General features: G+C 41.2%; 1 protein-coding gene across 3 annotated transcripts in view; it reads right to left on the reverse strand.

The window, feature by feature from the left end:
• HPSE2 (heparanase 2 (inactive)) overlaps nt 1-17,043 on the reverse strand; it is a 662,760-nt gene extending 645,717 nt beyond the window's left edge. For all 3 annotated transcript variants that reach the window (XM_032432603.1, XM_032432602.1, XM_032432601.1), the window contains exons 1-2: nt 16,754-17,043; nt 13,632-13,789 (exon numbers count right to left, since the gene is read on the reverse strand). In XM_032432603.1, the coding sequence (XP_032288494.1) occupies nt 13,632-13,789; nt 16,754-17,043 (448 nt within the window). The remainder of the gene's footprint in view (nt 1-13,631; nt 13,790-16,753) is intronic.
• Between the last annotated feature and the right edge of the window lie 1,189 nt (nt 17,044-18,232).

The following is an 18,232-nucleotide window of genomic DNA, read 5'->3' on the forward strand; positions in this document are numbered from 1 at the left end:
GAGAGATATGTAAAGATTTATCTCAATGGTGATTACAAAGATTTTTTTTAAACTGTGTATGATTTAGTGACTATTATCAACAAAAAGCTCATGTTCTATCTCTAGCTCCTCTGCCTACTCACTATGGGCCTCCTCAGGGTAAATGAAACAGACTCTTCTTCCCTTTCACTGAGTGCACTGCAATAGCTAATGAATGTCTACCTTTAAAATAAGGCTTTTAAATTCTTTGTTGGAAGTCTCCTCAGAGATACTGGCATCCCACAGAGTGCTCTCAAAGTCCCCTGGTCCCATTCTCTGGGCTAGTTCTAACCTTATCCTGGGTTTGGACCTGGTCTCAAGGGAGTCTAGGATTCAGGTGCTATATCTCCAAGAAGACATTCTGTGGCCTGTCCAGGAGTTTGTCATTGAAGAACAGTTCAAAAAGATACAAGAATCCAGGACTAAACTGGACCCCAGCATACCTTGAAGCAAACACACCCCTTCACAAAAGCCATAGACCCATTCTAGCCTCCCAGAGAATTTGCTTCAGAGTGGCCCAGCCACGGCAGAACATAAGTGCCCACATGGCTCACTGTAGTGGTGTGAAGGGACTATCATTAGCTGTGGTACCTTATTTAAGAGTGTCAGGCTTGAAAGGAGAGGTCCTGAATTCTAATACCAGCTCTGCCACTTAAAAGCCATGTTACTTTGAACAACTTCCCTGAATCTGTTTTCTTATTTATGAAGTGGAAATGACAAAATTTAAAATAAACTTACTCTTCACAGTCCCTGTAAGGATCAGAGGTGTTTTTATAATCTTTAAAGAGCATTACAAATGTAACATATAATGATTTTTCTCCTGCAAATGACTGATTAGGGATGGCTACCTGTTTCCAACAAAACATTATGCCAGTTCTTCATAAATCTCACTTCTTTGGCTGACTAATATTCAAATTCACAGAGCAGCTTTAATGAGATGAGTGACATTCAAAGAAAATCAATAAATCCTCAGCTAGGGTTTCTTTTAAATCACACAGTGATACAATATTTGAACAAAAACTCAAAATATTTTGAGTGTCACTTTTCATCTGTATCCAAAACTTCACAAAGCACTTATTTCACTAAAGGAAACCATACTTTGATGCATAGAATTAGTTTTGCTGTGGCTTTTTTCTTGACATTACTTAAAGAATGTATTATAGCTAAAAGGACTAAAACGGATAAGGGTATTTAAAAAGACATTAGGGGAAAATAAATAATTTAGATCAAGTTCCAACATGGAGAAAGAAATATGATACTACAGCACTGCTTTGTTAGAAACTACGGACAAATAGCAAACAGAAGTTCTTGGAAAAAAGTACCAATGAAAGAATTAAAAAGAATGGTTAAATTACAGCTCATCCATATATGGATTATTTACTCACTAAAAAAGAGACTGTAGTTACTGACTAGAAGATTATCTAGATAAGCAGGTTGTACAATATGACCCCAATTATACATTTAAAAGTTTATATACATCTGTATACATAGAAAAAGGTCTGAAAAGATACATGCCAGACTATTAAGAGTGATTATATCTATAGGGCGGGATTGGGGGTCATTTGAGATACATATTATTGAATTTATACCAGTGAGCCTGCATTATATTGGTAATTAATAAGATAAATAAAAGCAAAAATCTTTAAAAGTAAAAATATGAATAAAGAAGCTAAACATTCACCAGAAATACCATATATATATTTTTTTTTTAAATCAGAAACAATGAATGGAAGAAAGCTTATTCCCTTTAGTATATTAAGATACCAAATAAATGGCAAATAATTAGTCAACAAGTATTTGCTGAAGAGCTACTACGCAAAAGACACTCTCCTAGATGTTGTAGAAACTACAGAATTGATATAATCACTACTCTCACAGTGACCTATAATCGAAGGGTAGAGCCAAGTCTACATGAACACATACAAAAAGGTACATGAGAAGATAAGGCAGACTATGAAAATAGCAAAGGAGTGATTTTTAGATAATAAATGCCTCAGAAATTCAGGCTTGATGAATGTTTCATGAGGGAATTAATTAGCTAAATCACTTTGAGCTGAGATAGTGAAGAATTCATAGAGAAGGAGGACAAATGTGATCAGGACTTTGCAAGGTAGGAAGAATTCAGAAATGGGTAGAAAGTAGGCAAACAGATGATGGAGTGGGGTATCAAAGGGTTAGAAATGATGGCAGAGAGAGGAGAAGTTGACTCTCAAGGGCCTTGGAAAGCTGGAGGAGAGTGAGAACTTGCATGACCAGACAAGAGACGTCTCTGAAGGTTTCTAGCTGGGCAGATAATGGAGCTTCAGAAAGATTAATCAGGCAGCAGGACAGAGAAGACAAAGACATGGAACCCAGGTCCCTGAGAGAGAGGTGACAGAATGAGGAGATAAGTGACCGAACTAGATGGAAACAGCCACAAAGGAAATAGTAATACTTTTCATGTAGCCCCATTCTCAAACTTCCAAATCAGACTCGAGCTAATATAAACCCCTAGAGGAAAGATCTTTGAAGCTGTCTCAGTAGAAGAATGAGGAACATAGTGCTGGTATGCTACAGAGACAGTGACAATGACCAACTTCAGAGTGAGAATGTCCTAGATCCAACCACAGCTCTGCCAGTTAACAACAGTTTCTTAAATCACCCCAAGACTTTGTGCAGAATATATAAACCTCTTTGTTCCTTGGTGTCTTCATTTTAAGTGGCTATAAAAGTGTTCTCCACTTGAATTTAAAATCTCAATTCAAAGAGAATGACAGGGAGGGAGGTTAGAAAGGAAGGGTTCTCTTGAAACCTCACCCTTATCAGTTCCCTTTACCCTTCACACGGTTTCACTGGGCTTAGAACTTAAGGCAGAGTATGGCTCCGTTTATAAATAAAAAATAAGATAATTCTAAAATTGCCCAACAATTTGTTTATAACTTTCCAACTTTTTGAAATATACTTAATTTTCTGCTTTTTATCCTGCCATTTCCTTTATATCAATAACACTGTTGATCCATTTCTATTATTCTCTTCAATGCATCCACTTCCAAATATACCTCCTTCCCAGAGAAACTAGTAAATTCTATTCCATATTAGATCAGTTGTTGTTCTATTCCTTCAATGTGTCATAAAATGTGACAACCATCTGTTTCAACTGTTCATGTGTCTCCCTCTGACTATTCTTTTGTTGTTTTACCTAGCAACTATTTTATGTCCTAACCCACAAGACTTTCATTATCCTCATGGGAAGGCCTAGGCACACATATTTTTAATGTTCCACAAGGTTTAATATAAGGCTTTTGAGTGCCAGAAAGATGAATGGATGAATAAATAAAATAATGAATGAATCAAAGATGGGATCCCTCTTCTACCTAAGCATGGTAAAGAGAAAACAGGACTGGGTTCTAATCCTGGTTCTACCAACTGCCCATCTTTACGACCTTGAGCAAGTCACATGTCTTTTCTGAGTCTCAGGTTTTTCATACACACAAACAATGTTTCTCATCAGATTGGTTTAAGAATTAAATGAGATAATATATGGAAAGATAGTAAGAGGTCAACAAACAGTAGCTATTATTAGCATTATTATTATACACCCTTAAAGCCAGGTCAAGAGCCCTCCTCCTAGGCACCTGTCCTGACTACTCCAGCTCTCACTTAATCTCCTTCTCTCAGCTCCTGTAGCCCTTACAGCTTCTTCTACATGGTTTAACATTTGATTATATCCTATCTTGTTCTTGTTATTATTTTTTCATATCTTATGTGTCTGAAAATATATTTAAGTCTGCTGGCTGAATAACTGATGTCATTGATTCTCTGCTCTACAACTCATTAGCTGGGTGGTCTTGGGCAAGTTACTTAACCACTCTGTGCCTTTGTTTTCCTATTTGTTAAGTGGGGAAAACAGTACTTTTCTCATGGGGTTGATAAAAGAAATGTATTAGTGCATGTAAATTGCTTAAAATAGTACTTGGCACATAAAAAGCACTCAATAATGTTAAGTAATGTTATTATTATATTATTACTATTATTAAGCTACAGAAAAACATCCATTCTTATTTCAGAAATAATGCCCCAAATCTGGGCAATTTACCTTTTCCCAGCTTTCCAATCTCACCTTCCATCCTTCACAGCATTTTTGCCTTTCCAGAGCAAGTGAAAATAAGGTACTGGTTTAACCCAAAAAAATACAACATCCTCAATACAAACATATAGATACAGATATGTACCCCATCTTTTCTATATGCAGCTTATATTTTTTACTCTTTATTCTTTGCCATACAAAAAGCAAAACACATGCATTAAAGTTTCTAAATAACATAAATATTTTGCTTGATTTAAAGTGTCTGTTCCATGCAGTATGACGATAGTTATCTCTGTATGGATTTTTATGTGTGTCAATGCCAGTGTGTTTTGACTGTAAATTCCTAGAGACAAAAATGATGTCCACTTAAGTCAATCAAACATAAATTCTGGGCACTTGGACTAAATTAGATTGAGTATTCAGAGAAGAATCTTAGAAAAATTCAGAGAATGAGGAGTGATGGATGGGGATTGGCTTAGCAGAAGGTTTAGTAGGAGAGGAGACAGGCAGAGCTTTGAAGAACAAGTAAAATTTTGAATTCAAGAGGGAGGATGAGTGTTCAAGGTGGATTATATAAGCAAAGTGGAGGGACTAAGCAAAGATTAATCTGACTGAAGTAGAAAGATAATACTGGAGACCACTGTGAAATTCTAAAAATATGAAGACCAGAGCACTTTGAGACTGCGGTTCATGCTTTATTCCTCTTGGCAGCCCCAATATCTAACACTAAGCTTGGCATAAATTAGGCAAAATTATACTGTTTTTTACTATACTAAAGTGAAGAAAACTGACAGAACTGAACTTCACTCAATCAAATCACGAAACCAAAGAACAGCAGAGTTCAACAAGGTATCTATACCTTGTACACTAGCCACTAATCCAGAAATATGTATTTACTCTGGCTACATCACCATATCACCATCCACAGACAAGTGCAAAAAATAAAACACACCAAATTCTCTCATGCTCATATATTCTCTCTCTTACAGACACACACACACACACACACACACACACACACACACACACACCCCTACCTCAGTGTTCCCAATCCACTGTCTCATAGACTGAGACAGCTGAAAACTATTAAGGCACTAAGAAGCACCGAAGTTAAGATTCTTAACATCTAATCCATTTTGATGAAGGATTCTCAGAAGAGGGTCCTGACTCTAGGAGCCCAGACCATGTGACTGGCGACCTGATCAGGCCCGGGGAATCATGAAAGAAATTTTTTTCTTCTATGAGGTACCCATCCCACCAGGAGGGCTTGGTAGAACAGGAGAGAGAATTTAAACTCATTTGGCAAGAGAAATAATGATATTTGGTATTAGCAACAGTAGAACAACTGTGTTATACAGGAATACATAACTGTCTGTGGATTACCTTTGGCCCCAATGACCAGGTGATAAATTATACAAATGTGGTTGTGATTATAAGATTTGTTGGATTTTCTGATTCACTGAAATTAATTAAGCCACCTCTACTCATAACAGACCCCAGAGTTTCCTGATCTCTACCACTTCCAGCACTCTACAGATGGCCACAATGACTAAATGATGGAACAACTATGTCTTTGTGAGATACCATATTCAAATTCACCAGGTACAGTGAGTTGCAGCTAACATCAGGACTTGGGTACCAAATTTTAAACATTACAGAAGATGCATCCTTTTGTTCCCAAAAGGCAGAATAAGACATATATAAAACTTCAGGTGATTTCTGACACACTTTAATAAAATATTAAATTAAATCAAATCCTTCTAAAGTTGCTGGCAGACAAATCATGAAATGCCAAATGATGAAGCTGAAAGTTCTTCCTTGGCCTAAAAATCTCCAGAAACTGCTTTTGGCTGATGCTGCTAAAGTGACAAGAGGTCAGTAGTATGAAATTTGACATTAATACCTCAGCCTCATTCATCTTCTCAGCCTCAGTGCCAAACAGGAACTAGATGCCTGCCCAATGAGTAAATTCATGAGTGAATGAATATTATAAAATACTAGCCTGTTTTTATTCTGTATGAAGAGTAACATAAAACTTATCAAGCAAGTTCTAAAACCTTTTCTTTCTCTTATATACCCTGCAATGTAAGAACCAAATTAATTATTAAATTGTAAATTATCTTTCAATCATGCTTCATAACTCAAACCTCACCAAGTACTTTAGCTAGAGTATGTGAACGTGTGCAATAATTTTGAAAAGAAGAATGCGAGAGAGCAACAGGCATTGCCCATGTTGAAAACATGTCCCTCCCTTCTCCAATAGAATAAGAGAACTTACAACAGCCTCTAGTTTCCTATAGGAACAATACCATTTTACTATGGCTAACATTCAAGATTCTCATAATGTAATCTGGATTTACCCAACCAACCTTTTCCCTCAAATATGTACTTTCTTCTTCTTCAATTACATATTTTGGAACTAACAAAAATATATTAGAACTTCTTAAAACTCAATTTAGACATAACTTTAGCACTATGAGCTTTTCTTAGAATCATTTCTAACAGGGCGCCTGGGTGGCTCAGTCAGTTGAGCCTATGACTCTTGATTTCTGCTCAGGTCGTGATCTCAGCACGAGGAGTCTGCTTGGGATTCTCTCTCCCTCTCCTGCTGCCCCTCCCCCTGCTTGAGCTCTGTCACTCTCTCTAAATAATCATTTCTAACATGCACTTTATTTTTTTATATTTTTTAAATTACAAACATTTCTGAATTAACAAAAAAAAAAAATGTGCAAATAGGCCTCTAAAAAATATAAGATAGCTCTGGCAACATGAACTAAGATAATTCTTAACATGTGCCTTCTATGCAACCAGGATGGTCCCTTACTACCTAAACATATATTTAGGCTTTGCCCTCATGCTCTCTCCCTTCAGTTAAATGTCCTCTCTTCTTGTCACTACCTCTCCAAAGTCTACCTCTTTCACAAGGCCCAACCTAACTCCTACCTAAGTCTGGCCCATATCCATCTCTACTTTTTCCGTTACACCTGGCAAACTATGTTTCACTTAGCACTTCTTTCTATATTGTCTCTGAGTTACTCTTAAGTTTTATCAGTATAAATGTTATCTCACTAATTAAGCTATTAGTTCATTGACAGCAGGGACAGTGTCTTTTGAAGGGTACAGGTCACTCTGTAGAATGTCTTTCAGTTTGGTTTGTCTAGTGTTTTCTAATTACAGAGAGTTAGGGATTCTTCCAAAGAATATCAAAAAGGTAATGTGCCTTCTCATCACATCATATCAGGGAATACATGATTATCCACATGATTTATCTGCTTATGTTAAGCTTGATCACTTGGTTGAAATGCCAGTCTGTCAGTTTCTCCACTATGAAGTTAGTATTTTCCCCTTTACAGACTCTCTTCTTTAGAAACAAATCATTAAAAGCAGCCTACACTTAAAAGGACAAAAGTCAATTCTACCTCCTAGAGGGAGAAGTATCAAAGAATTTGTGGACTTAAGCCAAAACCACCACAACAATTCATATGGGAGAGATGCTCTGAGGCTATGCAAATATCCAGTTTTACATTAAGGTCTCACCTATTTATTTTTTAAGATTTATTTATTTATTTCAGAGAGAGAGAGAGAATGCAAGCAGGGGGAAAGGGGAGGGAGAGAGAGAGAATCCTCAAGCCGACTCCCCCTGTGAGCACCGAAGCCCCATGCGGGGCTCGATCCCAGGACCCCGAGATCACGACCTGAGCTGAAACCAAGAGCTGGATGCCCAACCAACTGAGCCACCCAGCCACCCCTCACCTATTTATTTTAACACTGATTAGCAGATCTTGCATACAGCAATTATTACTGTGTTCTAATGGTGATTTGGGACACTATCATTTATTTATTTGATATTCTGCCATTCTTTGTCTAGCATGAAACTAAATAGAGTAGGTAATCAATAAATACTTGTAAATGTAACTGAATTTCAAGAAACCTTTATAAAACCTTTATTTTAAATAAAATGAGATAACAAAAGGGGAGTAAGTTCAAGGCAAATATGTTTTTTGGCAGTTGTGCTGTTCTTATGTCTTATGTCTTGATTGATGGCATGGAAATAGAAAAAAAATTAACTACCTCACCTCTACTAAAACTGGGAAAACTTCCTGGAGAAAGGTGAACAATAATAACAGCTGTAGAGTGCCTCAGAGTTTATAAAGTGCACTCACATTCATCATTTAGAATTTCAGAAGCTCTCTGAAGAGAAAATTTTCAAGACGAGGGAGATAAAGAAACTTTTGAAGTTTGTGAAAAAGCACGATTAAATCGGGAATTAGAAAATTAGGCATAGAGGGGTGCCTGGGTGGTTCAGCTGTTTAGCGTCTGCCTTTGGCTCAGGTCATAATCCCAGGGTCCTGGGATCGAGCCCCACATCGGGCTCCTTGCTCAGCGGGGAAGCCTGCTTCTCCCTCTCCCACTCCCCCTGCTTGTGTTCCCTCTCTCACTGTCTCTCTCTCTCTGTCAAAAAATAAATAAAAATCTTAAAAAAAAAAAAAAGAAAATTAGGCATAGAAACTAAGTAAGGCTAACAAGGAAAAGCAAAAATAAAGGCAAAGAAGAAACAAATACAATGTAAAATTAGTAATAGGTCCAGTGCAAGGCTTTAAACCAGGTGATAAAGTTGATTTAAATGCATAGCATGAAACCAAGATGACTTAGATTATATAAGATAAAGAGTACATGGTTAAAATAATGAAAAATGTCATTAAAATAAGCATTAAGAATGAACTTATAAGACTATTCTCTGAAGGTGAAAAATGAATAGAATCTTCGCATACAAATTCACTCATTTCTTCATCAGTCACCTCCATTTTCCCAAGGCTTTAACAGTGTTTTTTTTTTACTTTATTTTTTTACTTTTTTATTGTTATGTTAATCACCATACATTACATCATTAGTTTTTGATGTAGTGTTCCATGATTCATTGTTTGTGCATAACACCCAGTGCTCCATGCAGAACGTGCCCTCTTTAATACCCATCACCAGGCTAACCCATCCTCCCACCCCCCTCCCCTCTAGAACCCTCAGTTTGTTTTTCAGAGTCCATCGTCTCTCATGGTTCGTCTCCCCCTCTGATTTCCCCCCCTTCATTCTTCCCCTCCTGCTATCTTCTTTTTTTTTTTCTTAACATATATTGCATTATTTGTTTCAGAGGTACAGATCTGAGATTCAACAGTCTTGCACAATTCACAGCGCTCACCATAGCACATACCCTCCCCAGTGTCTATCACCCAGCCACCCCATCCCTCCCATCCCACCCCCCACTCCAGCAACCCTCAGCTTTAACAGTGTTCTTAAGCCAATATATATCCAAAAATATTTGCTGAAGCTCTATATATTGCTAGACCTTTTGGAATATACAATAATTAGATATGGTCCCTTCCTATGAAAAATTTGCTTTCTATGAAGGTAAAACATTTAATGGAAAGGAAAACTTTTCATATACATGTTACAAGTTAAAGAGCAAAATAAGGCAGGGCGCCTGGGTGGCTCAGTCGTTAAGCGTCTGCCTTCGGCTCAGGTCATGATCCCAGGGTCCTGGGATCGAGTCCCACATCAGGCTCCCTGCTCTGCGGGAAGGCTGCTTCTCCCTCTCCCACTCCCCCTGCTTGTGTTCCTGCTCTCGCTGTGTCTCTCTCTGTCAAAAAAATAAATAAAATCTTAAAAAAAAAAAAAAAATAAGGCAGACGGAGCCAAAAAAAAAAAAAAAAAAAGAGTAAAAGCTATCACAGTCCAGAGAAAGAAGAGATCACTATGCAATGATATGCTCAGGAAAGGCCTTGAGAAAATAAGGGGCATTTGCAATGGGCCTTCAGGAATTGGGTGGCGGGTGAGATATGAACAGAGCCAAGAGAAAGGCATTCAGAGCAGAGATATGTGGCTGAACAAAGGAATGGGGTTGAGATAATGAAGGTGTTTTATGGAGAGTGAAAATTAAGTAGGTCTGTAATAAAAAGTATATGAAAACACAGGATACAAAATTGTAAGCTGAGACTGAAATGTGAAAGGCTTTGAATGCAAAGTTGAGGAGCTTGAATATTTTCTGTAAGTAATCCAAAAATAATCAAAATTTCTGGGCAAGAGTGAAATAATGAATACGATATTTTAGAAATATCAAGCTGGCTTTTGACGTGCATAATAAATGGTGTACAAAAGGTAAGGCAAACAGTAAGATTCCAAGGTATGAAGAACAATCCTATTTTTATTTCTTCCATCATCACCATGTTTGTATGAAATTCAAGCTGCCTAAGCATAGAGTAGAATAGATAACTGTATTAAAAGAGTAACCAGAGACTCTTCCAAAATGATACATAAACAGTGGTTTTAGAAAGTTAAAAGAAAATGCAGTTGCAACTAAAGCTTAAAAAGTATGTGAAAAATAGAAGTCACATGCCTTGTTAATTGCACTATTCATTCAGGGGGAAATAACAACAAATCACAACAAAGGAGCAATATGAATTAACCATAAAAGTGTATTTTACCTAAGCTGGAACTATTGGTTCATGTCACTGTTAGCATGTAAGAAAACTAAAGATTAGTCTCTTCTCTCATTACCACAAAAAAAGTAAGCCACCCTATGTTCTCCACCTCCATTCCTTAAAGACAATTCTCCCTACATTCCCTTAATCCTCTCAAACAATTCCCTAATTCTATCTCCTTTCTTCTGTATAAACTTCTGTCTCATTGAATCTTATTCACTCCTTAATCCCACTTCAAAATATTAAATGTTATAAATTTTCTGAAATTGCTCTTAATAAATGTAAGAGCCTTAGCCTTTACATAGTGCTTTGTAACTGACAAAATATTTTACACACATTACTTCTTAAAAGCCTCACAGAAGCAATGCACAGCAGGTATTATCATCATCCATATGCTACAGAGAAGCAGCAAGCCCAGGGCCACACAATCATAAGTGATAGAGTGAGGCCTGCAATACAGGCTTTCTAAGTCCAAATTCTATCTATATTCCCTTCTTTAGCATTCAATTTCATAATGTGCCAATAGGTGTATCTTATTACTCAAAATGTATGTTATTGCTCTGTATTATGTTTAAGTCAATACATCTTGTTTTTAATAAGGTGCTTATGCCCAAGTGCCTATTACAGGGCCATTTACTAAGAAGACCTAATTATGTTCAAGATGTTCATGATGATGATAATTATCACTGGATGAAAAGCGACAACTGAAGTATTATGTTTGCAAAATTGCTAAGACTATACCAAAAATACTTTTGCCTGTAATGCAACATGCAACAACAAAGACAATATGGGTGATTTAAGGATATGTGAGCATCAAAGGGCAGAAATAGGGCATTCCTACTCTCTTTAACTCTGCTAAGGCCTCAAATACTGATATAGTTCAGAGCATCTTATTACAAGGGAGACATAAATCAAAAGGCGTTCAGCTAGGAGCAATAAAACAGATTAGTGTCTGGAAGTACAGACTTTAAAGAAAGTTTTAAAAGAATTAAATCCAGGTAGTCTAGATAAAAAACAGCTATGAGGAAACCTTTTTTTTTTTTGAAGCTGTCACTCACACCAAAGACAGAAATTATTTTGAAGATAGATGTCTAAAAAATGCAAAAAATAAATAATCGTAAATATTTGGAGAATATTTATAAAAGGAAAATTCAAGATAGATATGCTGGCAAAAACCTATGGGACAGAACTCACTCCCACAAGTGTGGTAAAAACTACATTCCTAGAGATATTTAATACCACGTTGGACAAAACAAGAAAAGGATTCCATATGGAATGATCCTGTACTGGCCCCTAAAGTGCTGGGAGGATTGAAGATGACCTCTTAGATCTTTTCCATTTCTGATTTTTTTTTAATTCTATTAAGTTTTATGGGGCACAGCATTCTGTCAATTTCCTTTCTCCTGATGATGCCCACTTTCTCCTTTCACAAAGGGAAACAAATTGTATCCTTCATTTTTAAGCAGATCTCATGTTCTCAATGAATTGGTAATACAATGCTAGGTACAAATTTGGGAGAAAAAGGCCAATTCCTATAATTTATAATGGTCCTTCTCCCTCTCCCCCCAGTGGTTCTTGAAGTTCTTATACATTTTTTCAAAGTAGTAGTTGACATGGATTCGAAGAAGAGCTGTTTCATCAGGAAAACCATTAATATTCTCCCTTCTCATGTCTGATCACAGAGCTGACAGTGACCCTGGGAGCTATAAGGCCCTGGGTCAAATTACCATCAGAGCTGCTGTTCAGGATTATCTTTTACCTTTCAGCATTTTATGCTGAGTGACAGCAAAATCTATTGCAATCCACATTTTTATGGCAATGACATTTACCTTTGAAAAGATGTAGCCTTACACTCCTATACACTTTGGCAAATGTAAAAGTCAGTCCTATTCACGCTTTAAATTCAAGAAGCCTCAGCCTTGCTCTCTTTCTCCACTCTGGCACTTAAAAAAACTTTTTTTTCCCCAGCCACCCTTGAGATAGATCCCAGTATCTCTCCAGAATCCCCATTCAGTGAAACCCCAGAATATACATACAACGGCATTTCCTCATTTTGCTGATTTACAAAGAAAAGATGTAACAAAATACAGGGAGCTCTAAGAACCTGTCCTTGAGCTCTTTAAAAATAAAACTGAGGTTCACTTATGAAAAGGGACAGCAGGGCAGAGATAACCCTCCAAGAATGGACACCGATGCCCCTTTTATACAATCTAAACAGTCTCACTAGCTGAGGACTCACCAATTCCCATCTTGACTATTTGAAAGAAATATGCCCCTACCCACAAAGAAAATTCATATATATTAACACTACACCCTCTAAACAAAATTTTAAATGCCATTTTCATTTTTTCCTAGTAAAAATGAGGTTATTCGAACCTAAAAAGATTGGCCTCTCGCACTTGAATATGATTTGGAGTTTTCAAAACCCTTCCAACATTTAACTCATTTGATCCTGGCAAGAAAGAAGGCTGGCATTTATAATCCCATTTTAAAACAAACAAACAAAAAAATGTGACTCTAAGATTAGAACCCACTGCGGAGATATTCAAACCTTCCAAAACAAAAAGGTCCAATCTAAAAGGAATGATCCAGAAAACTTTAGAGTGGTTTTCAAAAGAGGCTGTATCACCCATATCCTCAACTCAGGAAAGCAAGAAATAAGAAAAACAAAAAGGCACTTTTTTCTAGAATTTTAGGAATGAAACATGACCCTGATCCATTAGTAGCCTATGAACCTGTCTGAATTTTCTCAAGAAATCCACTACATCTTCTCCCCCCACAGGACTGGCCTGCCAATTGTTCTGGCTACCAGTTCTCGGCCTCAGAGTTCAGACGCCCAGCGAAAGGCCGGCAGCCGGGACCAAGACAACCTGGTGACCACCTCTGCATAATTACGTCAGGAGTCCCATACTCCGGTGTCCCCTAGCCCGCTGCCACCAGCTTTTCAGAGGAGCTTCTACCAGGCTCTCCTCCAAGTCGGCTACCACCCCCACCCCACCCCACACACACAGCGAGTGCTCGCTCCTATTCCTCAAACTTCCCTCACCCCGCTAGACTGGAAGCAAGTTTCTCACCATCCTCATAGTTTTTGAGATAGTAATCCGGACCGGGGCCCCCGCGGCTTTTCGCCGGGTTCCTCAGGTTCTGGAACTGCAGGAAGTCGGTCCTTTTGCCCCCGAAGCGCAGAAAGGCGGGCGAAAGTCCCCGAGCCAGGGTCACCAGACGCTTGGAGCTGCAAGGGTAGAGAAAGAGAGAGGAAAGGATCCGGGGGGGAAGGCGAGAGGGCGTGGGGCACCAACCAAGGCCCTCTTCCCACTCTCCGCGAGTGACCTGGCGGAGGCTACGGGCTGTGTCCACTCCAGCCCGCCATCCGCGCGGGCCCCGGCATCTCGCGTGCGCCTGGTTCCCGGGGCTACGCCTCCTGCGCCCAGCCGGCCGCGGCCCCCTCCCTCAGACAACCCGACGCTGCTCGCCAAAGGTACTTCTTTCCAAACGGTTAGTCTGTTTGTTAACACAGTGCTTGTGGGGGGCGGCGGGGGGGGGGGGTACTTCTGCTGAGAACACAGGGCTAAGGCGCAATTGCCCGGCTTCTGCCACTGCTGGGAAAGCGCTCCTGGCGGAGACGCGCAGCGCGCGGACTGCCGGGCTCCGACTTTTGCCAAACTTCTAGGCTGAAAGCCGAGATCTGCTTCCTCCGCCCCAGGGGCACCGCAACCTCTGTGGATAAGGTGAAACCTGCCTCCTTTTTCTCAGACCAGGTACCTGAGGTCTTCTTCTTCTTCTTCTTTTTTTTTCTCTTAATGCTAAAGTTGATTTTCCTTCAACACTATCTTGTAACAACCGCATCCATCTCCCAAACCCTGGACAAGAGATTCCCCGGGGTAAATCCTTGCTTTTCTGAGAACTCTCCCCATTTTGCCTTGCATGGTAAAAGCAATGTCTCTTTGGTCCCTTAAATAATTCAGCCTGATCTCAAGAAAGGTAACATCCTCCTCTCTACTCTCCGAGTTCAGCTTCATCTTTTTCCTTCCTACGTGGGGCCCTTTGGAAGCAAGCTCTGGGAAAAGTGAAGTTTGCCGAAATGTGGAACCTGCTCCTCGGAGGAGACTCGGAGGAGACTCGAGGAACACCAGAACGGCATTTATATTTATTTAGATTCAGGATTTCCATAAATAAATAGTTTTTAACGCCAAAAGCTACTTCAGGGAGGGGTAAAGAAGGAGCAGTGCAGATGCTCTTAGTACTAAGACGATCAACTGTTGAATTCTGGATCTGTAAGTTATTTTTAATGCTTTGCTGGTTCAGGTTCTGAAAATCCAAATGTAGAAAACACACAGGATCATAAAGGAGGTGGATATGAAATCAAAAAGCCGGGGACTCCCGTTTCGGAGAGTTGCTGACAAAAGTGGTAGCCGCCCTGAGAAGTCCGGTGGCCGAGAATGTCTTTGGCCGAGGACTCCAGGACTGCGTTCTAGGGCGGCCGCAGTCAGGGCATCGCGTGGCCCCGCAGCGGGCAAAAGAGACATCTGCGCCAGTACCGCCCGGCAGAAAAGGCATTTCCAACAACCGCCCATCCAGAAGCCCGTACAGCCAATGCAAATGCGCCCCGCCACGGCTTCTTCCCCGAAAAGCCGCCTTCCAGAATCTTTTCTGCAGCATGCATTTAACAAGATGGTTTAAAAGGGAAGGAAGGAAAAATAAGCCCAAAGGAGTCCACGCAGCTGGAGTAGTGCTATGCAAGTGGGGTGTGTATTTCGGAAAACCCCCGTCGCCCCCAACCAACAGACGAGTTCAGAGACGCGCTCTGCTCATGATAGAACTTCCGAGGAGGAAGCCGGGCGGCGCGTAGTTCTTCCCGCCTTCCCAGTGGAGGCACCACCAGGAACCGAAACGGCCTCAGCGGCGGCAGCAGCAACACCAACCGCTCAGTCCTCCCGCAAAGCTCGCTCCACGTGGAAGGAGCGCTCCATGTGGCGCCTCCGGCTACCTGCCGCGTCCTCTGACCCCGCTGAGGCCCAGGCAGAACCGCAGCGCGGAGGGGCGGGAGCATGCCAGGAGCAAAATGGATTTCGCATGCAGTTAAAGATACTCACGAAAGACGCGCGGCGGATGCGGCCTCCGGGCAGAAAAGTGGGACTGATAGAGCGCTCAAGGCTCTTCGGGAGAGCCCACAGCTGAGGCTCCAATTTGGAGGGAATTTTTAATAACTCAACACTGGATTCGACATTGCAGACGATTTATTTATTTTTTTTTTACACTACAACTCTGTCCCTGATGGGAAGGGATCTTAGTTCCCTAACTGCTAAACAGTAACAGCTCAGAGAAAGAGTGAGCCCAATTAGATCCCAAGCCGTAGAGTAAGGGGCGAGTCCATGACCACAAACCACCCGGTTTGGTAATCCACTGGTGCCGAGTTCAGACCTCCGAAACAACCCCGGAGTATTTCTAGGACCCTTTCCGCTCTCCTTATATACCCTATGACTGGAGCGAGAATTTTTTTTTTTTTCTTTAAAGAAAAACTAAACTATGCAGTTACCGCAGGAGATTTAAGGAGGAGGGACTGGGGGGCCATTCGGTCTATAAAAAAACGTCTTACAAAGTCCTGAAGTCTGGAAAGGACAACGGAGGATATAAAAGAAAACTTCAAAAATCCGATCCAACTTGCCCACCGCTCAAGTCTGCTTAAATTCGTTTTCTGTCTTTGAGTGGGAGAGAACTGACAAATCGATCTTTCCGTGTAAAATTCCACTTTCGTGCGATCCCCGCTTGAACACTCACATACACACACACAGAGGCACACACACTCTCTCTCACACACATCCATTCCTCTCGGGTCTTTGTTGCTCGAGACCTTTTCTTCGCTTTTGTAACTGCCCTGAACCTCTTGTTTCTTTTTCAGAAGGAGACGGGGAGGCTAATTGTGGATATATGTAAGCACAACATTTTTTCAGTCATAACTGATAAGTTTCTGAAATGCCTTCTGCATTGCAAACATGTGCATCTTAATAGAAAACATTGCTTTTCTCAATCACCAGTTAAAGCCTCACAGCAAATATTCCAGGAGGAGGAAAACCTCTTTTCTTCTCTTTGTGAGATCCGCTTGGCTTATTTTCTTCTTCTTCTTCCCCCTTTGGAATGGGGGATAGGAAGGGGTTACTTTAAAAAAAAAAATGATCCATGGAAGCCCCTGCCTTACCTTAAGAAATCGAGCCAGCCATCATGAATGATGGAGGGATCCAGCTGCAGAGAGAGGAAGTTCTCATTGACTGTCCTGACTGGGTTCTTGGTGCTCACATCAAGTAGAATCAGAGTCTTTTCCTTCAAACGTGGAGCTCTGTCTACAGGCAAGGGTCTCCTGTCTCCAACTTGGGAGGAAAGGGAGAGATGGAGCAACAGAGCCAAGAAGAGAGCCACCGGGGCTAGGCACGCAGGGGGGCGGGAGTTGCTGGAGGGCATGGCTTCAGGGAAGGCACAGAGCACCCTCATTAAATCCCTCTGATTTAAACCTCTCTTCCTACAGGGTCTCACTGGTGACTAATTGTCCTTATCTAAAGTGTGTGTCTGTCTGCCTCCCCCCCCCCCATTTTTTTTCCTTTCCTTTTTTTCCCCCCTCTCTCGCTCTCTTTCTCTCTCTCTCTCTCTTTTTTTTTTTCAGTGTTTTGGTGCTGGTGGAGCGAACTCACGCCCCTAGCCAGCCTTCTCAGCGACTCGTGCCAAGAGTACTCGTTCACCAGCACCGCCCCTTTAAGAGATTTCGACTGCAGACATTTTTTAACTTTTTAAAGGTGAGGGGGTAGGGGGGAGAGGCGGGAAGTAGGAGGAAGGGGTGGCGTTGTACCCTCCTGATTTAACCCTCTAAGGTCAGGAAGCAGAGAGAGAGGGATGGAAATTGTATGGTTGTAACGTTTTGGGTACGGGGCGGGACGTCTTGTTTTTACTTCCCTCCCAGCGAGGCTCTGGGGAGGGCGGTTCTAGCTTCAGTCCCGACACGAAAGCCCCAGCGCCAGCCCTGGGCGCGCAGGAGTAAAGAGTGCGCACCCGTGGTGCGCCTGTTTCTCCTGACAGCAGCAGGCATTTCTTCCGCTCTGGGCCCTGCCCTTGGCATTGGAGGAGCAAGAGCAAGAGTGGTTAAGTTGCAGAGGGGGTCCTGCGGCGGCGACTGTGATTCCTGCCAAAGCACAGAGTGCAGATAGAGACTTCATGGACACAAGTATGGACCTCTGCTACGCGCTGGGCTGCCTCACAGAAGCATCCTCTGACCTCAGTAGGGAAAACAGTAGCCAAAAGTAATAGAGAGTGACCTGGACAAAGGGCTTATCCGCCGGTAGGGGCAAAAGGGCCCAGGCTGCGTATAGCTCCGTTCTGCCTGCAGCCAAGGAAAAAGTGTCTTGGGGACTTCAATATACGCTGACTTAGGCCAAGTCAAAGCAATCTGGTCCATGCTTGGACAGTCTGGGCAGCGCTGCGCCCATCTGAGCCATGGCTTGGCCACTCCACTGCACAGCCAGACTTGCCCTTCCAGCCCCTCCTTGAGATGGACCATGGGGTTATCCCTCTTGCAGGGAAGTATGCCTTTATGGTGCCAGAAAGGACCAGAGTAACACAGTTGGGTTTTCAAACTTGGCCAGGAGTCACAGCCAGTGTCCGCCCGCACATAGTCCCTGGATGCCCAAGA

Source organism: Phoca vitulina, unplaced genomic scaffold (assembly GCF_004348235.1).
Source record: "Phoca vitulina isolate PV1807 unplaced genomic scaffold, GSC_HSeal_1.0 scaffold48, whole genome shotgun sequence".
Classification (NCBI taxonomy): domain Eukaryota; kingdom Metazoa; phylum Chordata; class Mammalia; order Carnivora; family Phocidae; genus Phoca; species Phoca vitulina.